Source organism: Syngnathoides biaculeatus, chromosome 6, assembly GCF_019802595.1.
Source record: "Syngnathoides biaculeatus isolate LvHL_M chromosome 6, ASM1980259v1, whole genome shotgun sequence".
Taxonomy (NCBI): domain Eukaryota; kingdom Metazoa; phylum Chordata; class Actinopteri; order Syngnathiformes; family Syngnathidae; genus Syngnathoides; species Syngnathoides biaculeatus.
The window spans coordinates 11,448,456-11,470,854 of record NC_084645.1 but is presented as its reverse complement, the minus strand read 5'-3'; the positions used below and the strand labels follow the sequence as shown (position 1 = coordinate 11,470,854).

The 22,399-nt window shown below is 41.6% G+C and overlaps 1 protein-coding gene across 3 annotated transcripts; it reads left to right on the top strand.

The window, feature by feature from the left end:
* Window positions 1–3,603: 3,603 nt before the first annotated feature.
* On the top strand, window positions 3,604–22,064 carry ca5a (carbonic anhydrase Va). 3 transcript variants are annotated; one of them, XM_061823149.1, is made up of 7 exons: window positions 3,604–4,134; window positions 8,379–8,576; window positions 10,931–11,049; window positions 14,992–15,087; window positions 15,646–15,708; window positions 17,020–17,178; window positions 19,710–22,064. In XM_061823149.1, exons 1-7 carry the CDS (start codon window positions 3,990–3,992, stop codon window positions 19,878–19,880), a joined length of 951 nt encoding a protein of 316 aa, XP_061679133.1. In that variant the 5' UTR covers window positions 3,604–3,989; the 3' UTR covers window positions 19,881–22,064. The 3 variants fall into 3 exon arrangements, with proteins under 3 accessions (XP_061679133.1, XP_061679135.1, XP_061679134.1); XM_061823151.1 differs by having other exon boundaries at window positions 4,043–4,180; XM_061823150.1 differs by lacking the exon at window positions 3,604–4,134 and adding an exon at window positions 8,072–8,278.
* The last annotated feature ends 335 nt before the right edge of the window (window positions 22,065–22,399 follow it).

Genomic DNA, 22,399 nt, shown 5'->3' with positions numbered 1-22,399 from the left:
TGTATAAGTGACTAGAGAAAGTATTTAGACCCCCTTAAAATTTTCCGTTATATTCCAACTGCTTGCAAAATTTATTTTTACCCCTTCAATGTACACACAGCACCCCAAGTTGACAGAAAAACAAGTTGACATTTTTGAAGATTTATCAAAAAAGAAAAATTCATTACAGCCAAAAGGATCCAGACACTTTGCTGCTCAGTATTTAGTAGAAGCACGTTTGCATCAATGCAGCAATGAGTCTTTTGGGGATTGATGCAACAAGTTTTTTTCATACCGGAATGTGGAGATCCTCCAGTTCTCTCAGGTTGGAAGGTGAATGATGGTGAACAACATTTTCAGCTTTTTCCAGAAATGGGCAATTTGGTTTAAGTCAGGGCTCTGGCTAGGCTATTCAAGAACAATCATGGAGTTCCTCTGAAGCCACGCTTTCAATATTTTAGCTATATGCTTAGGGTCATTGTCCTTATGGAAGATAAACCTTATGCCCAGTCTGAGGTCCTGTGCATTCTGGAGAAGGTTTTCATCCAGGATATCCCTGTACTTGACCACATTCATCTTTCCTTCAATTGGCACCAGTCATCCAGTCCATGCAGATAAAAAGCACCCCAACAGCATGATGCAGCCACTACTATGCTTCACTATTAGGATTGCAGTGGACAGGTGATGAGCAGTGCTTTGATTTCACCACACATACTGCTTAGAATTAAGGCCAAAACGTTCTAGCTTGGTCTTATCAGAAAATCATATTTCTCACCATCTTGGAGTCATTCGTGTCTTCCATTGAAGAGAGGATTCGGTCAGGCCGCTCTGGCATAATGGCTCGATTGGTGGTGGGCTGCAGTGATAGTTGACTTTCTAGAAGTTGCTCCCATCGCCGCACTGCATCTCTGGAGCTCAGACACAATGACTTTGGGTTCTTCTATACATCTCTCACCAAGGCTCTTACCCCTGATTGCTCAGCTTGGCCCAGCAGTCATCTCCAGGAAGTGTTCAGGTCATCCAAAATGTCTTCCAATTATGGATTATGGAGGCCACTGTGTTATTAGGAACCTTAAGTGCAGATGAGGTTTTTTTTTTTTTTGCCCATATCTGTTACTTGCCACAACACTGTCTCTAAGCTCTTCAGGCAGTTCCTTTGACCTCATGATTCTCATTTCTCTGACATGCATTGTGATCTGTAAGGTTTTATATAGACAGGGGTATGGCTTTCCTATAATCGGTATAATCAAACACAGCTGAGCTCCAGTAAAGCTGTCGAACCATCTCAAGGATTAGCAGAAGAGATGGACATGAATACTTGTGGCAATGTGATATTTTATTTGCAAAAATGTCAACAATTCAGTTTTCAATCAATACGAGGTGCTGCGTGGTACATTAATGAGGATAAAATTAACATAAATGATTTTAGCAAATGGCGGTAATATAACAGAGTGTAAGATTTAAGAGGGTCTAAATACTATCCATACTCACTATAACATGGAGAGACCCCTAGAAACTAGTATGCAGCTGGTGTACTTATTCAGTTGTGCCATGACGTGGAAGGCCTGCTACTAAAACTACGGAAGAAAATACTAAACTCCTAGAGCAGGCGTTTGCGCAATCCCAGGGAAAGGCGCCACTGGAGTGCACCATCAACAAAAAACAAAGTGTTGGGTATTTTCATCAGTACTAGTAGTGGGAGGCCTTCCGCTATGTGGTTTGTCAAGAACAGATCCTGTTTTGAGAAACTTGCCTTGGACAGCACGAGTTGTACTATGTGTTGAAGCAGTGTGACGGTGAACTCCATTGGGGGGTCGGGGGGGGACTGCCAAACAGCAATTTTCCGTCACTCCTTTGATTGGTGTGCTATGCAAGGGAATTTTATGCTGCCGAAAACCCCAAAGCCCAAGTTATCAAATACTGATGACCTGACATCTGTCCGAATGATACCTGAAATGAAAAAGAAAAAAAGTATATAGTAATTTTTGAAACATCCTGTAAATACATTCAATACAAGAAGAAAAAAATAATTTCAAAAAAGGTATGCATGCCGATATAGATGTGTTTTTTAAGTTGTATTTAAAAATAGCTCATGTCAAAGTGTGTTTCATTGTTTGGGGGCAATGAACTACAAGGCTCTGTAAGCTTAAATTGTTATTCTTGGGTGAGGGACAGTAGGTAAAAGCCAATCAGCAGTCAATGGTGCAGGGGTGGCGCTGGACCCCTGCCGCCTCCTCCTGTTGATGGTTTTGGGGCACCGTCCCTCGGTGTGGGTGGTATCCTGTCCACCAGGCCGATCTAGGGTGGGCTCCTGGCCCTGACCTCACAACTCATTTGGGTGGGTGGGGTCCTCAATCCCTCCACAGTGCAGGCACAGCACTTCTAATGTTCATTGTGCATGCGAGATGGTCTCAATCCACTAGCCTGTGTCAGCAGGGATGAACTCCCGGGTCTTTTGGCCTGATGTAAAACCACTCACCCATTGCTATAAATAACCCTGATATTATGAGATCTTCCTGGGTATCCCCTCACGTGCGGACTGTTTCTATAGATGATTAGAAATTTATATAGTCACTCCCACCAAACGGTGGAGCAGCTGGTAAAGCGTTGGCCTCACAGTTCTGAGGACCCGGGTTCGATCCTGGCCCCGCCTGTGTAGAGTTTGCATGTTCTCCCTGTGGCTGCGTGGGTTTTCTATGGGCACTCTGATTTCCTCCCACATCCCAAAAACATTAATTGGACGCTCTAAATTGCCCCTAGGCGTGATTGTGTGTGCGACTGTTGTTTGTCTCCATGTGCTCTGCGATTATCTGGCAACCAGTTCAGGGTGTACCCTGCCTCCTACCCTTTGACAGCTGGGGTAGGCTCCAGCACTCCCCACGACCCTTGTGAGGATAAGCGGCAAAGAAAATGGACGGATGGGATGGACTCCCACCCCACTTCACTTGTCCAGCTGGGTCCAATATGCAATATTTTGCTGACCTTCCCTCACAGGGTGTAGTACTGCTGCCCCACACAACACTGAAATCTAATGCTTCATTATACCCTTCTCCTTTCAGCTTGACCCAACGGCTTAGGGGGGAGCTTCCACAAAGCTGTGGCCTCTGATTTTCCCCCCCTTCTCATTAAGAGGAATCTATGCCAGTAAATTTAAGAAGTGGGTGAGGAAATGGATGCACGGTGGTGCATCTGGTTAGATTGTTGGCTTCACAGTTTTGAGAATTGGGGTCCAAATTCCAGCCCCGCCTGTTCTCCCATGCCGAATCGCGAATATGTGAGGGTCCACTGGCTATTATATTAGGTTACTTTCTGTACAGCCAGCCCACTTCGCTCTGTGTCATATTTGGTACTCCCTCCAGAGGGCTTTTTTCCCAGAAGAAAACGCATACTGTTGATACGTAGAGGTGGTGCACGAGTTACCCTAAACGAAATTCTGGGTTACATTCATTTATTTTATGATTCCACTCCTTTCCTTTTCTGTGCACTACAGTACAGTACTAGTGCAGGACAACAGTTAAATATCTGATCATGTGAATGTAACCCATTGACGCATGCAGTCATCACCATTGTTGACACTACCGCCCCTCGGTGGTCGTCGCTGATTGGTGGGTATCTGAGTCCGTCCCCTTTCTGTTCGTATAGTCGGCACACGTTGGGATGGGGGGGCTGGGGTTCTGTCTCATCGACTGTCCTTATCTGTTGGCTTTCAAGGAATTTCAAGCCAATAAATGGACACCGCAGCGTCTTAGCGACGGCGGTTGTTTTTCCACCATGTGTTTTTTTTGACAGCCCGTGACGGCGAAACTGGCCTGTCTCCGCCTCACTGACGGAAGCAGACACCACGGCGTCAGTACTACAGCAGCTTCGTGTCGAACTGACAGCTAAGTTTGAACTTTGGGCTAGTTGAACAACACGGTGGGCAGCTGTATCGCCGGGTGAACCTCCACGCTACCGGGGGAGCTTTTTGTTAGCCGACTGTCTCGAAGGAGGAAACCCGGGACCGTATCAAGATGGTGACTTTGCCATCAGTAATTCGACCTCTGGCATCTCAGCTTCACCGACGGCTCTTCAGACGCTCCGGCACGAGTCAGTGGCTCACCCCAGTCCGCGAATGCAACCTGACGGCGTGCTCCAGCAGATTTGTGCTGTCGCAAAGTTAGTACCAGCTCTTGCAAAACACGGCGACGTTCGCGAATTGTGCGTAAGTGTGTGACATTTTGGATTACGTAGCTGTCAGTCCGCAGTATTGTTGATGTTGGAAACGAGCACGGCGGGTATCGGAAATCTCGCGTAAGACTTTTCTTGCCATTTGAACCCCACCGACAACACAGATTTGCAATTTGTGTTGATATCCCCGATATCTTCATATGGAACATTCACACGAGCCTGTGCATTTAATCCCCTTATCTGTTTACGATCCAGAAAGCCAGTGTTTGTTTTTTAAACGCACCACTTCAACAAGCGTTGCATTTTCTCACCATCACGTGTGTCGCACTGGGAGAAACAGAACCTGACTGAAGCTTGACGACCAATGACACAGTAGCCTACAGAATTTGCATGGCATACAAGTATGCATACGGCACTTCCTGTGAACACTGCATCACATTGAGCATGTGTCCGGGGCACGTGAGAAACACTGACTCGAATTTTGCAATCTCCTCTTTGAGAGGGGACTGCAACTTTTTCGCCACACCCATAACCTGTTTTTCGTGCTCTTTTGTGTCAACCATCCACTACTATCTAAATTCTCATTCAAGGTGTCTGACTCATTGGCAAATTATGCATGAGTACACCTCCCATGTGTGCATGCAGAACATATATTGTTTAATTTTACTATTTTTTTTAACATTTTGCTGCACAGTGTGGTAGCGGGACAGCATTTCTGAGGTTTGAGGTACGAAACCATGGGCCTTCCTTTCTGGGGTTTGCATGTTTTTTTTTTTTTTCTGTTGGTACTCCAGTTTTCTGCCACATTACAAAACGTGAAGGTTAAGTGTAGATTACAATGACGTAGAATAAAAACTAGACTGCGCACTCTGCATACAACATTGGTTCCGCCATGGTCAACAGGCTATGACTTTCGGTCAGGGCAAAAATCATGATAAACAATCCACACATTGTTATGGAAAACGTTGCGATAAATCTATATACTTGGGATATTTTGGATCCCAAGAGACATGAATATAATCTAAACATTTACAGCATCCCCAGGATGGTTTAAAAGATACATTAACACATGCATATGTATTAGGAGGTACAGGCCTTCATAATATTGTAATGATATATTTTCCACATTCATAATTATAATAATTCATTATGAAGGTTAAACTGAAACACACTGGTCAAAAGTTACTTCTTTGCAACCGCCTGCACGGTTTTGACAGCTAACAGCGCAACAAAAATTAACCATATTGACGTCAAAAAAACCATAACCTATTTCAATACTATGTTTCGCAATGTACAATTGTAAGGTTATTAAATAGTATCCAAAGCAATGTTCTGCTCTGCCCGGATGTTGAAGCCGAATTACCATATGAAAGGGGTCTGTGCGGAGTCTAGTTTTTAATTCTACGTCATTGGTAGATTGTAAATAATATACGGGTATATCAATCTGAGGCCCACGTATGAATTATTTTCAACCCCCGAGACTATATGTAATGTGTATTAGAGCTGGCCTGCCAGTATATAGCACATGCACCACGGATACTCCATCCATCCATCCATCCATCCATCCATCCCTCCTTTTCTGTTTCAGTTACCATGCTGCCCTGGTTGATGATAATAAAGGGGCAGGTTTGTCTTTAGAATATGAATGTTTGAATATTCTGGATTCAGTTAGGGTTACCCTAACCCTTTCATGTAATAAGTTTTAATGTGTGCAACACAGGTCGAGTGAAAGAAAACCTAAACAATCACAGTCAGTTTTCAATCAACAATGAGTTTGGACTATTAATTTGTCCCAATTTTTAATTTTAGTCCACTGTTAATACCAGTTTGACACTCCTGCTCTAAATTGTCCATAGCTGTGGATATAGCACATTCAGTACATGTCCTGATGTCGGCTCCACCCCTGCCACTTGCCTAAAAGTCAGCTGGGATCAGCTCCAGGTCACTCACAACCCTAATAAGGACAGGTTTTACAGACATTTAGCCACAAAATACTGGTTTAGGCAGCACGGTGGACCATTAGTTAGAGCCGCTGGTTTACAGTTTTGAGCACCGGGATTCAAATCCTGGCTCCACCTGTGTAGAGTTTGCATGTTCTCCCCATTTCCTGCATGTGTTTTCTCCAGTTTCCTGTGTGGGAGGTTAATTGAGGACTCCAAATTGCTTGTAGGTGTGAATGTGAGTGTGAATGGTTCTTCGTTTGTATGTACCTTGTGATTGGCTGGGAACCAGTTGGGGGTGTACCCTGGCTCCTGCCCGAAGATAGTTGGCATGGGCTCCAGCCCTCCCACGACCCTTGTGAGGATAAGAGGCTCTGAAAATGGATGTTTGGATGGATTTACTGATATACTGCAAAAAGCTGATACATGTTCTCCTCCTTTCTTCCACATTACAAAAACTGATTTAACTCTGAATCAGTGGTGCTCAAATGTTTTCTTCCAAGGGTCACATCCAGAGTAGTCAAAGGAGGCACGGGCCAATCACATTAACAGTTGCATTGTACAACCGAATGTATGTTTTGGGGATGTGGGAGGAAGATGGCACACTCGCAGAAACTCCAATGTCAGAAGTGTGAGCCAAATGTTCTAATCAATACACTATGAGACAATACTGTTTAAATGACTATATGTTGGACTTAAATCATTTGCTTCTCCTGGATAGCTGTGCATCTGAGTGTCTTTTGTATTCTCTCCTGGCTTCTCACGCTCACTGGCCTGCGATGGACAATTCACTTGCCTCCTGTAATTACCATTTGGGCCAGTAGGAGTAGCTACCTGCATTCAATACAATAAATGTTAGTCATTGTTTAAAAGCATGTTGATCAAGCTAGAAAGGAAGATATAGAAAACCATACGTCAGTAAAAAAAAAAATTCTGTACAAATTAATTTAGATTTTAATTTATCAATACAGTGAGGCAAGCACAAAAACTATGTGCAGTACACCAAGAGATGGCTTTGTTCAAGACTACACCAGGAAGTTTGGGCCTCACATCTATTGGCTTTTGTTTGGATGAAGATTTGCTACATTTATATCCACCCAGCAAAGACAAAATCAAGAGCAGGTCATATCAATATGGCATTTATTTTAGATCACTTTCATGTGTGCATGTTTATTTTTTTGGGGACAACAAATCGGACAGTTCAAAAGAATGATCAACAGACACAGCCACGCCTACTCAATAAGTACAAAGGTTCCGTCTTGTTCTTGCCCTTGTATTTGCTCACTGAGTGGTTTTCAGTCACTCGGTTTGACTGTCGTAGCCGCCAGATATTCGGGATCCAGTGCATTTTTAGGTTTTTGGCGCTATATTCTGGAGTTGATTAAGTTTTAACATTGTTATTGTTGTTCAGTTGTCTGTGATTCAGGTAGGAACAGACTCCAAGTGGCTGACTGAGCGTGAAAAGCTTTGAAAGCACATAATTTGCACATTGCAATAACAGAATTAGGGAGACAAGTGCTCCCAGGACTAGTCACTAAAGGGCTTAAAGAGATGAAGGTCATTTCCCAGTCAGACCTGTTCAGCTTTGCTCACAGGGGAAACCTTAAGCCTTGTGCTGCATGATTGCAGATCAAGACAATCAGCAGTTGTGTTGGAGTCTTTGACAGCTACACTAGAGTGATTGTTTCCTCTGTCGTGCTTAAGGCAGTGAGAGAGACTTTATCCAAAAATGCAACCCTCTTGAACAAACAAGTGCACTTTTTTTCTTTGACTTTCAGGAGAAGATACAGTCAGATGAAAGCTGGGAGAGAAAGCCGAGTTTCGTGTAATTAGTCAGGTCCTCCGGTTCAGACTTTTGCCCAAGAAAGTTTTTTGACCCTGGCAGGGGTCCTGGTCTGATTCCCTCCCTATGGAGGGAAGTTGGGGGCGTGCCAGGACATTCCGCAGGTTACTTTCTGTACAGCCAGCCCACTTCGCTCTTATTTACTCCTTACCTTTAAGGAAGAAATGCATGACTCCCTAGGAGGAAGTAGATCTACTCAGCAGCTGCTTTTGCATTCACTTCTTCTGGCAGCCTGAAAAGCGAGTTGATTTTTACCATTACTGAGTCACTTTTCAGAGTGACACTTCATTTTATTTTAAAATGGACTGCTGCTTAGCAATGCAGGAAGCCGCCGAATACAATTTGAAAAGTAGGTTTCCTCTGCCTCATGTATTTCCATAGACTTAGAGGTTCAATACTATATATATTGACCTTTGTCTTTTCTCCCAACCCCCTCCTCCCTTATCCAGTGCATCCCATGTGGCAGGGACCACTCGCAATTCCAGGAGGTGATCGCCAGTCTCCGATTGATATTGTTGTCCGCAAGACCGTCTTTGATTCCCAACTGAAACCTTTGATCGCTAACTATGACCCAACAACATGCCAGCAAATCTGGAATAATGGATACTCTTTCCTGGTTGAATATGATGACACTACGGACAAGTCAAGTAAGTGATCGTGTGTTACAATTAAATGTTTCCTCTTTATTTTTTTCCATATCCGTACGTGTTTGTGTTCTCAAATAAAACAGCTCAGCTATGACTGAATGCTCTTTGCCGTTATCACAGCAGGACTATACATGATTGAGAGCAAAGTTTTCTTTTAATTCAGAAGAAATACAAAGGATGCTCTCCTTTGTCTGCCTCTCTTAAAGAGCACCCTGTTGTTAAGTCAGTAATCAACATAATGTTACACTAAGCAACCACAGATAAAACCACCATGTGGATCTGGTGACTGTCATGTGACTGTGACTCTGTCCACGTCACATTTTTAGAGTACAAGAATAATGACTGGGTCACTCAATAAAAATTACTGTTAAGTCCTGTTACAGATTGCTTTTGCTACTTTGTGTATATTGGTTGTACTGTACTCTTACTTTTTATTTTCTTTCTTTTTTTTTTTCTTTCTTTCTTTCTTTCTTTTTTTTTTTAAGAAGGATTACTCTGATTTAGGTCATGTTTGGAGTCTTTGTGTGTTAATTTTAGAATGTTGCTGGAACAACACATTTTAAAGTTGTTGCTAGAACACCACATTTTAAAGGTAAAATAAAATTACTCTATTGAAGAGACTTAAAACAGCTTTATTCACAACATTATGACCATTTGGATAACCATAATAGAACAATCAAAGCTGACCATTATTAGCTTTCTAAAATGCATAATTACTGAGCCAACTCTTGAATTCAATTTATACCTGGTTGGGACAGGTGCGAAAAATAAATCAAGTATGTGTGATATATGACACCAACTAGGGTAGTTCAAGGTCAAATGAGTAGACAGGGACTATTTTTAGTGCTTTTTATGTCTTGCAATTTTGACCCCTCTTCAAACTTTCAACAATTATGATTTTACGTCAAACCAAGAGTCGTCTATTTATTGAATAATATTGGAAAACGTTTAAAGAAGCAAAGGTCAAACGTGAGGCTGTCAGCTCAGCACTCTGGCCATTTTAACAATCCTCTGCTTAAAAATGTTACTTATTGCCCAATTTCGAAGCAGCAGTTTTGTTTTGTGATCTGTAAATTATAGCACAAGTACCGTATTTTCAATTATTTGACAATTTTGTGTTTTTGAGGGGCAGGCACAGTGGTCCAACGGGTTGGAGCATTGGCCTCACAGTTCTAAGGTCCGGGATTTGAACACCGCCTGTGTAGAGTTTGCATGTTCTCCCCGTCCCTGCGTGGATTTTTTCCAGGCCTTCCGGGTTCCTCCCATATCCCAAAAACATGCATTAATTGGATACACTAAATTACCCCCAAGTGGGAGTAAGAGGGTGACTGTTGTCTGTCTCCATGTGCCATGCAATTTCCTGGCAACCAGTTCAGGGTGCCCGATGATAGCCGGAATAGTTTCCAGCACTCCCACAACCCTTGTGAGGGTAAGTGGCTCAGAAAATGGATGGATGGATGTTGTAGAGGAGGGTTTCAAACTCAATTTGCCTTGGGGCCACTGGAGGCAGAATCTGGCTGAGGCTGGGCCACAGATGCACATGAACGCCGGCGGAATTTAAATTAGAAATACATTTTTAAAAATCAAATTTTCTCAAATGTATTTCTTGTTTTTTTTTTAACACAAAATAAGATAAACAAGGACACTGGTATAACCACTGTAAGTGCGAAAATACTAATAAAACTCTCCTTGGCAATGCTGCAGTAAATTTGACTCACCGAAAAATGTTTCTCAGCTTGTATCAAGCCCGATCGATGTCACACCCCGAGAGGTATATACCCCAACGTGATTGGTAGGTTTGTCAGCTCCGCGCACAAAACTGTAAACGTGCCACTCATTAAAAAAAAACTCGAGGGCTGCACAAACATTAAACTTTCATATTAATGTGGGGGTCACAAAATAGCATCTCATTGACCACAAATTGCCCCCTTGGCGCCAGTTTGAGACCCCTGTTTTAAAGGGACATATGATACTTTGATGTACAGTACTGCAACTACAGCAGTTGTTGGAGAAAAATAAACTAGTCCAGATTCTGGCTTTTGTTGAGGTGCCCTTGGGCAAAGTTGAAGATGAAGTACATGTATAGCAGTGGATCAAGGGCTGCAGTTACAATGAAATGATGTGTAGTTCACCGACACCTCTCAACAAAATATTTTCTGGATATTTGTCGGCCACTATTAGTTTATGTACAACATACTCATCTGCCCCAACTCTCTGTTACACCATTTTCTGTTTTGACAGTTACATAACAGTAACTGTGAAATGATCATTTTGTCTTTTCTCTTACTAGAATTGTTAAATTTGTTTATGAACGTCAACATAGCAACAATATCTCCTTTCATTGGCTTCCACAGCTTTGAAAGGGGGCCCTTTGCAAGACAAATTTCGGCTCTGCCAGTTCCACTTCCACTGGGGTGAGAGTAACGCCTGGGGGTCAGAGCACACCGTGGACAGGAGGTTATTTCCTGCAGAGGTATATTACAATCTTTATACTGTACAATCTTTCACTTATTAGTCCTCTGCTTGGGTGTCAGAGCATGAAAAAAAAAAACCTACATACTGATTCTGGCTGTAATAATTATTTGGTCAGGTGAGACTATCACTTTTTATGCTCACCTTAAAAGTCAGCTCCACTTAGTGGTTGTGTCTGAAGAAGTATAAAATGTATTTTCATGAGCGGTACAAATATTGGAAATAAAATCCTAACTTTAGGGAATTCAACTGCTAGAATATCTATAAACAAGGAAAACATTACTGTATTTTTTTTTGTATGATGCACAATTTTTCTCCCCTGAAAAATGTCAAAGTCAATGGTGTGCATTATCCATGGGTACAGGGGAAAATTAAAAAAACTTTCCATTTTATAATTGCATGCCACTATCTAGAGGTAATGTGAAAGCAATACGCATCATTCCCATATGGCACTGCCACCTAGAGGTTATGAAAAAGGATGAATGAATGAAAACTTTTATTCCAATATGAGGCAGGTACATTTGGCTGCATAATATGTAAGTTTCTGCTTGTAAGTTTACATACCCTGTCAGGATTTGTGAAATCTTTTTTCTAAATATGACTTTAGAGTAAACGACAACCATCATTAATTGATATATGGTCATGTTTTATCTGATAATAATTTTTCTGAAATGCTTGGCAGTGTAATTTAAATCCCATTAAAATAAAATAAATGTTTCCCCTGGCCCTTCATGCTTTCTTTAAGGAATTGTACCAATATTACAAATTCTGCCTTTTTAATCAAAATATGAGCACAACTGGGTATTTTCTCCTTTACTGAATAAAAGTAGTGCTGTGAACATCAAACTAAGAGAAAGTGAATCTAAAATATTATGTGTTCAAAGAAACCACTTAACCTCGGAAAAATTATTTGACAAAAACAACAAAATGCAGATAATACTTCATGTTTTGATCATATGGGTAGAGGCAAAATTATGCAATTTGAAAATCCAGTGTACACAGGTAGAAGGGTTTTATAAAATTTTTAAGTCAACTTTAGGGTTGCATATGATACACAGGAGCCCGTTATACACAAGAAATTACGGTAATTCCCTTTTTTTTCCTAGATGTTTTTTTTTTAAAGAGTTTTCTAAGGCATATGAGGCACACAATGAGTGAATACATTTTGTGGATATTACTTAAATAATATTCAGTACACAAAATAGCATGATTATGGCAGCATTATTACAGTATCGTTGCGCACAGCTACCTCAGAGTCGAGGGCTTCTGAGTTTGAATCTTGGCTCAAACCTTTCTGGGTGGAGTTTGCATCCGCCCACATTCAAAGAAAGGCATTTTCGGTTAGTTGAATAGTCAAAATTGTCCATAGGAATAAATGTGAAAACTGTGCATGGTTTTTGGTCTTTCTGTGCCCTGGTGACCAGTTTAAAATGTACTCTGCCTCTTGTTCCAAGTCTGATGGGAAAGACTTCAGCCCCCCACCTCATGGCTGTAAATAGGACCAGCGGTATAGAAAATTGATTTATGGATGCCAAAATCACTGTAATACACATTCATTTAGCTATATTTCATCTTACCTTTGGCATTTTAATGAACGGTTGTTATTATATGAAAGTAGTTTACAATTCTATGCACAATAAGGTTGGAGATGCTCACAATAATCTCTTACCTCCACAATTCCACTCATTTTCAGTGTCAATCCGCTCATTGCTTTTGTTTTTGATAACCCAAATAATTCTGGGTTGATCTCATTGTTTCCATCAGTGTCTTGGCAGGCAGTTTTTTGTCGGAAAAAAAAAATTCCTGGGAACACTACTTTTTCAGGACATGCAACCCTGACAGTTAATTTAGCATGCTAATGACAAACACGTCATCATGTCATGCAATACTACTGTCTAATACAGTGACACGAAGTGTTGTTTATGACTTAATATTTTATTTTGTCAACGTTTGAATGAGTCTTCTCTGCTACTTGCTTAACCGGTACAGCAAGTGTACGTCCTCTGCCACAATTTTCTTCTTGTTATGGGTGAGTCTTTCATTGCATCTTCTGCCAAGCCCTAATTGCCGATGCTGGTAATGCGTTCACGTCACAGTTCCCGTCACTCCTTTGCATTAATGTGCCCTTGTGGAGGCGAAAGTTCCAGTTACATCGAATAACGAGCAGCTGTTTTAAAATGTTTTATATAGAAACAGTAGTGCCATTGATGTAATTCATCACTAGTTATCCATATGGGAAATCAATTGAGATTTACAACCGTAATAAAAAAAAAACAATAAAACATGTGCTCGTACAATAGGACCTTTCAACACAGCTTCCAGGAAGATTGTCAATCATTTTGAGAAACTCCAAGGTTAAGCCCCTTTTATTGTCAGTGTCAATCTTTACATGGATTGGAAAAATTTTGATGTCTGCTTTTAACCTGTAATAGTTGTTAAATTGGATTTACACAACCCAATTCCTACTTAGTATTTGTATCAAGATTTTACTTTATTTTTTAAATAATTAGTACAGTATTTTAGGTACCCTAGTTAGTCAAATGAGAGTAAAAAATACTAGCAACAGCTCTAAATATGATGCAGTATACACTGTACGCCACTGGGAATAATACAGTAGCTCTCTGACAGTGTCAATGTTTTAAAGGCAGACTTTTTGAAACAGCTCTTACATTAAATATCTTTGCTGTAACTGCTCAGTTTTGTTGGGGCTAGTTGGGGGTGAGATCCTACCCCAAGTGGAGGATTTCAATTATCTTGGGGTCTTGTTCACGAGTCAGGGAAGAATGGCACGGGAGATCCACAGACGGATCGGTCCAGCGTTTGCAGTGATTTGGACTTTGTATCGGCGTGGTAAAGAGGGAGCTAAGTAGAAAGGCGAAGCTCTCAATTTATCAGTCGATCTATATTCCTACCCTCACCTATGGTCACAAGCTGTGGGTTGTGACAGAAAGATCAAGATCCCAAATTACAAGGGGCCGAAAAGAGTTTCCTTCGCAGGGTGTCCGGGGCCTCCCTTAGAGATAGGGTGAGAAGTTCAGCCATCCTCCGCATTGAGAGGAGCCAGATGAGGTGCCTTCCTGGTGACCCAGGACACGCTGGAGAGGCTATATCTCTCCGCTGGCCTGAGAATGTCTCGGGATCCCTCTGGAATAACTGGATGAAGTGAAGGGAAGTCGGGGAATCCTCCCTGAAGCTATTGCCCTCGTGACCTGCCCCGGAAAAGTGGTGGAAAAGGGATGGATGGATAGTTGGTGGACATATATTTCCAAGTAACTTTTTTGGGATATCCCTGTACATACCTTTACTAAACACTTGAAACAACCACTTTGTCCAGTGGTTTTCAAAGTTTTTTGGGGGCGCCAACTTTTTAGAGATTAAACAGCCTTTTGCTTTTTTCCATCAATCCATTTTCTTATCCCCTTATCCTCACAAGTGTCATGGGTAATGCTGGAGCCAATCCCAGCTGTCAACAGGCAGGAGGCGGGGTACACCCTGATTTGGTTGCCAGCCAATCGCAGGACGCATGGAAACAGACAACAGTTGCGCTCACAATCACACCATGGGGCAATTTAGAGTGTCCAATTAATGTTGCATGTTTTTGGGATGTGGGAGGAAACCGGAGTCCCCGGAGAAAACCCACGCAGGCATGGGAAAACATGCAAAGTCCGCACAGGCAGGTCCAGGATTGAACCCCGCACCTCAGTACTGTGAGGCCAATGCTCAACTAGCTGATCCACCGTGACCCCCCCCCCCCCATTTTTTTTTCAGTTTTCAGTGCTGGCAACCCCCCATCTGGAAAAAAATGACAAGCGGGTGAAAGTACTGTACTGTATAGGAATCAGAGAGGAAGTAGCAAGGCAGAGTCAGAGAGGAGTTTAAATTTATTTCCTTTTGCACCTACATATAAGCGACTCGTTGACAGTTGTACCGTTTGTGTTCTCAGCTTCACTTGGTCCACTGGAACTCGGATAAGTACAGTCTGTTTGAGGAGGCAGTGATGGAGGACAATGGCCTCGGTGTCATTGGAGTTTTTCTCAAGGTAACACACAGGCATGCGTGCACACAGAGTTGCAAAATATTCAGAGAACACAATCAGCATCTAGTTTCCTCAAACTGTATGTAGTGGTCATACTGAAAACTCAAAACCTACCCTGGATATGAATGTGAGTGTGAAAAGTTGTTTGTCTAGTGTGTGTTCTTCAAGTGAAGTGTACAGTACTACATTTTATAGCAGCAAGGATACTATCCAAATGCAACATGCATGCAAACAAAAGTTCCTTATTGATGATCTGGTAAATTTAGGGTCAATTGTTTATTAATACTCTTATGCATTCTTACAACAGTATGGTCATTTCGGATGGCGTTTCCAGTGAATATTTTCCTCAGGGGTAGCAAAGCATTCAGGCCTGAAATAATCCCTCCTAATTGCTGCCAAATTCTCCCTCTATTGCTGTATTATGTTGCTCTACACAACATGACCAAACAAAAAGAAAAGAGAAAAATCAAGGAAATGGTAGATATAAATTATGAACCACATAGACTGATCTAGTGGTCTATCATGCACATCCCTAATCCGAACAACTCTACACTGGTGCAGGTGGGGAAGAGACACGAGGGCCTGCAAAAACTGGTAGACGCTCTCCCTGCCATCAGACACAAGGTAAGTCCAATATTACACACGTGCACGCACACAAGGACTTTTTGCCAAATGAATACCTCCATGACAATGTCAAAGCAAATGTATATATTTTTTTTAAATACTTTGTTAAATGGGGTGGCAGGGTGGAGAAAATGGTTAGAACATTGGCTTTGGTATTCTGAGGACTGGGGTTTAACTCCCTGCCTGTGTGGCGTTTGCATGTTCTCCCCGTGCCTGCGTAAGTTTTCTCCGGGCACTCCGGTTTCCTCCCACATCCCAAAAACATGCAACATTAATTGGGCACTCTAAATTGCCCCTCGGTGCAATTGTGAGTGCAAATGGTTGTTTGTTTCTATGTCCCCTGTGATTGCCTGGCAACCAGCTCAGGGTGTACCCTGCCTCCTGCCCGTTGACAGGAGGGATTGGCTCCGGCACTCCCGCGACCCTTTGAGGATAAGCGACTCAGAAAATGGATGGATGGATGGATCTTCGTCATGACAGAATTTATGATACTGCTCTTAAAGGGGGCCCAATAGATTGCATGGGTATACCTCATCAAGTGCTTTGAGAGTCTACTGCAGGGGTTTCAAGCTCAGTTTTGTCGCGGGCCACATTATAGTTATGGTTTCCCTCAGAGGCTCATATATATTATCTCCCTATCCACATCCATCCATCCATCCATTTTCTGAGCCGCTTATCTTCACGAGGGTCGCGGGAGTGCCGGAGCCAATCCCCACTGTCAACGGGCAGGAGGCAGAGTACACCTTGAACTGGATGCCAGCCAATCGTAGGGAACATAGAAACAAACAACATTGTGGCATTTAACAAAATTGAATTGTTTTTCTGATCATGACTGACCTGAAACAGGAGAACTTCAGTATGCTTTGACTTGAGATAATGAAACAAAAACATGACATGTGTTTTTGCGCATTGGATGTCAACTTCTGGCAACAGCTACAGTATATGTGCAGCAGGTCACATGGATACTTGAATCATTACAAGATGACTGACCTGCTCTGATCCCAACCCCTTTATGACTAATAATAAGCAACAATTAAATGCTGCATGTATAATGAAATATTCAAATGTCATCGTTAAATAATGTATATTTGATAATGCAAGACTATATAATACTTAATTGTTATCCTATTTCTAAAAATATCACCTGTTAGGCGTGTATAATTCAGCTACTTAATCATACCATACTGTACATTACCCACAACAGTCTGGACAATTTAGATTTTCTAGGTGCATATTAACACTGAATAACATTATTTGTACTTTCAAGCAGAAAAAGATAAGACATTTGTGGGCTCTGTGTAATGACTGCAGGGAAGTGTGATGGAATTTACAAAATTTGACGCTGGCTGTCTATTGCCGAACAACACGGAGGATTACTGGACGTACCACGGCTCTCTTACAACACCTCCCCTGACTGAGTCTGTCACCTGGATCGTCATGAAGCAGCCCATCGAAGTTAGCCATGATCAGGTATGTGGAACAGCGCCTAAAATCAACTCAGGGTGCAGCACCATTCTAACGTTCCTACTGATTAATTGTCACGACCCATCGGAACGGAGGTAGGACTCAAATGTAGGAGGACATGGGAGACGCAGAGGTAATTCGTGAAAAACGTTTATTATTAGTAGGTCGGGTATCGGGCAGGCAGTCAGGTGCAGCAGCGGTGGTTGGGACGTCGGGCGTAGAGGGCAGGTCAGCGGGCAGGCAGGAGTCGGCACACGGGAGATCGATCAAGGAAGGCAGAAGTGTCAAAGGAGTCAGGCTTACGGGGTTGGTCAGAAAACAGGCGGAGGTCGGTACACAGAGGAATACGATCAGAGATTAACAGTACAGATTTTCATGGAAAAAAAAACGTCTCCTGTGGTACCAAAACTGACCTGTAAGAGGCAGCATCACACCACAGAGCATGCAGGCTTCCAGATGAAAGAAAAAAAGTTTTTATAGCGTCCCTGGTGACTTCATTGGAGTTGTAAAGTTATTTTGTTGGGACAACAAAAAAGACTCAGTTAATACTCAGTCGTCTTGTGTGGAAGACTGCCACTTGGTTGATGTCCCTTGCTGTCATACAGGAGAAATGATTGAATGCACTTCTAATGTAACTTTTTTGTATTGGTTTAATATTTCTAAAAATTTAAATGTTCAGCAATCTGTATGCATCCCTCTCCTTGTTGAGTCTTTTTTTTTTTTAATGTCAATGTGACTCACCATGACTTACTGTCCTCCCAAGATAGGTACAATCAACTGTTGTTTGTCCACATGGATTGTTTGGTGCCATGACTTCAGTTTTGTTCTTATTTATTTTCAGTCCAACTTGCTGTGCAAAGGAGCTGGGATGTGATGTTTTTTTCTTGCATGTGTTGGCGAGTGCGTGAGTGCGAGGTCATCAGCAAAATCAAGGTCTTTTAATGCTGGGAAATGGTGGTATACGTCTTGTTTTGTCTTGTGTTGTACGGCACATCCCCAGTTGATAACGACGTTGAAAAGTAATGCTGACATCGCAATTCCTTTTCTCACTCTTATCATTCTCTTGAATGTCAGTTTATTGTTTTCCATCTGACATTTGAAATTGGTACAGAAGACCCTGCGGAGGTCCAATATGCGCCGTGTGATTCCATACATCCTAGATCAGGGGTGCCCAGATTTCATTACCTCAAGATCTATATATTTGTGTGTGTGTGTGGGGTGGGGGGGTTGATGATGATGATGATGATGATGATGATGTTGATTATGCTCCCAAACCATTTTAAGGTTAATGTTATGTTGCCTCCTATATTTAAAATGCAGAATTATGTTTTTGTGCACTGTATTGTCTGTGCTTTCATCCTGGATCAGGTTGTGCCAAGGTGGAATTTTAAAATTACACACCATCTCATTCTGCACTTTCTACTTTGGCTTTAGACCAGACCTTTCCCACTCGGAATAGAGAAAATCTCGTCCAGTTTAACAACTTTTTCTTCGATTATTCACATACTCCACCAGTCATTCCCTCTTAAAACAACAGAATTTCTTTTTTAACTTTCTCCATTAATATCAAATGTAAACATAAGCACCATGTCTAGCTTGTCTTTGCTTGCTGATGGGTTGCCTAAGTACTGTAACATTTGTAATTATGAGTGTACGTCTTTAAGAGAGCGGGAGGGGGGGGGGTGGTAAGGTAAAGTAGGAAACAGTGTGTGGCGGAGCAGCGGTAGGTCGTTGTGAGAGAAAGTTCCGTGTGGTGCCTAAAGAAACCAGTGGGTTACTCTTCATTACGCTTCAGTAGGCATGTGAATTGTGCCATTGGATGTAACGACCAGTCATCCCTCACTCATTGAATCACACTGCAAAATGCTACAAACTGAATAGCAGTATGTTATACTTTGAATTTGCATTGGATTTTTTTTTTCTTGCACACAATGCAGACTATCTGCAAAGAGACTGCATAAGCAGTGCAGAATGGCGCACGCGTGAAGTTTAAAGGGAACATTAGCTAACTTTTTTTTTTTTTGGCACGCCGTCCCGCGATCGACGCACTGAGCACCCCTGTCCTAGATGTTCCAGAGGCTTTCTCAGTGTCTGCTATTGTTTAAGTTGGATAAAATTGGTTGCATTGAGTGGGTTGCTCTATGAAATATCAAAGTCATCTACAACCTCTGGAAGACATTCCAGATCATTTTCTGCAATCTAGACATCTGGTTCAGCACCTCTTTAAAGCGTTCTGGTTATCAAGCTCCTTGTTGGGACGAGGAGTTGTCAATTTTTGACTGCAATTGATATCTCAGTTGTTCATCGGTGTTCCACTATTTTGGTGATCCTGAAAACTTTACGAGCAGATCGGGGAGGATTTTTTTTTTTTTAACTTCCCATGTGGTAAGTATTTAGATGACATTTAGATGGGTTAGGTTAGGTTGATGCAGTCTCAAGATTTTGATGCCTGCTAAAGTGAAATTTGCTTTCGAACCCAATTGACATGTTTAGTTCTGTTTAGTGTTTGAAATGTCTTTATTCTGTACCCTTCCAAGCTGGCTGTCTTCCGGAGCCTTCTGTTCACCTCAGCCGAGGAGGAGGTCCAGAGGAGCATGGTGAACAACTTCCGCGTGCAGCAGCCTCTGCGAGGTCGCACCGTGCGCTCGTCCTTCAGTCCCTTCTTAAAGGAGTCGCTGTGTGAGCAAGATGACCAACACACCCACTGATGCCACCAAGTGCAGAATTTGTATCCTGTTACAGTCGGTGCACCGAAACAAACTAATTTTCTCAAACAAATACATTTAAAGTACAATCATTTTCTCATTCACATTTTTTTTTCAACTACAGACTATATGAGAGAATGTGAGCAAAGTTTTGTTTTTAGGGTAATTTGAAAAATGTCATTGACATTTTGGCTATTGGTTTTACAAACTAATAACTGGTGAGTTCCTTATGAAATCATGTAATTGAACAGATTTGTATTCACGTAAAGTATATTTATTGTAAATTGACACATGTTTTTATAGTGAAAGTTTTTTTTTTTTTTTTATCACTGAGCAGCTGAGAGTGAATATTGGAGCTGCTGGTGGAGACTCAGTAGCTTTATGTGCTGGCCACAGGCAATATAATTGTAAATAAATACCACCTTTTTGAACAACAATTAGATCCAGAACACTGATATACATTACATCAATATCTGTAACAAGCATACCACACACAAACGAAAGTTCTAAAGCAACATTACACTGTGATGTATTCACACACGCGGACACTTTTATCATGAAAAGTTTAGCCCGTATAGTGCCTTGGAGTCTGTTATACGGAGTTCGACAGTTTAATGTCGGAGAGGGACTCAATTGCCCATTTTATTGTGGGATGATGGGGGGTTGGGGTGTGGGAAAGTGATCGCCACAGTGGTTTGAAATGACCTTTAATTGTTCACAACCTTTGTGTCTTCTGGCGCCTTCATTGTTTTAGTTTACACCACTCAAGACCTGCCCAAGTGTTGTTCGAAAAAAAGAATACTGCTTCCTCCTGTAGTTATCTTGTTGTTCTTTGGTGAGCTGGACCATTCATTTGAAAGAATTCAAGCTACAGAACTTTCGTTCGTACAGCTGTGCCTTGAGGGGTCAATCTTACTGAGATCCAGGACCGCTTTTGAGTTGGAAAATATACACCACCATAGGAATGCAGATTTAAAATGCGGGACAGTGGAGATTAGGGACGAGGGGACAGAAGATTGACAGTGTAGAAAACTGTTCCTTTTGGTGCTCTTCATGGAAAAGAATGTACTTGAAGAGGGTATCTGAGTATGATCATAAGTGTTGGTTGCTATTCATAGTCTGGTGGAATGAAGAAGGGCTGAGAGTTCACGGTTGTCATTCTAATCCCAATGCAACAATTTTACTGTCCGAACAGACCCTCAAACCCCCGACCCCACCCCCTGATGCCTTGAAGTAACCATTTCTCCCACGACCCCAGGTTCTGACGCTCATCCATCGCCCCAGTAGGTCCTTGTTGGGGCTCATACGGACTGGGTGTTTAGTGAAAAGAGACCGTTGGCACCTGAAAATTATTTCAATAAATTGTGACGTATACACACTGACCTACTGTAGATGAGTGGCTCATGGGGGGAGGTCGTCTGTTTTCACATTGTTTGCAGGATACAAATTTATGGAATTTCGATAGGTATATCAAAACCTTTGGTGGCCATTTTATTGTTTGTGGTTTTCCGTCAAATGCAATACAATGCCTTCATCATCTCATGTTTCACCGATGCATTTATCGGGCTGCACGTTATCTGCCTTCATGTATCTTGGCATTTTAGGATACGAAACTCTATTTGATGCCTATCGAAATGCTAATAATAGAAACACGATCTATACAATGTTTAATGTAAATTGCTGTTAAAACGGCCACTTATGTTGCTTTTAACATTTATTCAATGATTTCAATGTATGGATTTTTGTCTCCGAGGACCTTCAGTGTATCAGCATCTCTCTTCTTGCGACTCTTTGGGATTGGTATTGACAAATCTGACATTTTAAAGCTAAAATGCTGTGTTTTTTTTTTTTTTTTAAATCAATTGCTTTCATTATGATATACTCTTTGTTTTCATGATGCCTTTTGCAAGCTATGTTGTTTTTTCAGTCTGAGGATCAAGGGAATGTCCGTCATGATTTATATTGTACACTTTGTATATTCACTACATATTATTGGTGCTTATTTGTCAGTCAATATTCCTGGACAGCGGAGACTCATCGAGGGCTCTTCTTTCCCAGCATGCCTTGCAACCAGGAAGAGCTTTGCTCCTCCAGACCCTTGCTTTCAGGGGAATGTATTGATTGTGCACATGGAGAAGGATGGAAAACTGACATTCATTCATATCATAACAATACATTTATGTTAAATGTAACAATAACTTTGTGTCTGTGATTTTTTTTTTTCACCTTATTTTCCAATCTAACCATTTTAACTATACTTTAGACTGACCAATGTTGAAGTCGTGGACAATATTTTTAGTACCTAAAGACATAAAAAAAAAACCTATTGAAAAAAACCTAATCTGAAGTAACTTGAAACTGATAAAAGTAGTACATGAACATTTATTGAAAATTCTGTGCTATTTTTAAGGCTTTCTGAATTCAATATATTCTTTTATGTCCTCTCCAGATGGCAAATTTAATCCTTCCACAAGTGTACAATAGGATTTAGATCAGAGCCCAGAATAGTCCACAGGTTCATT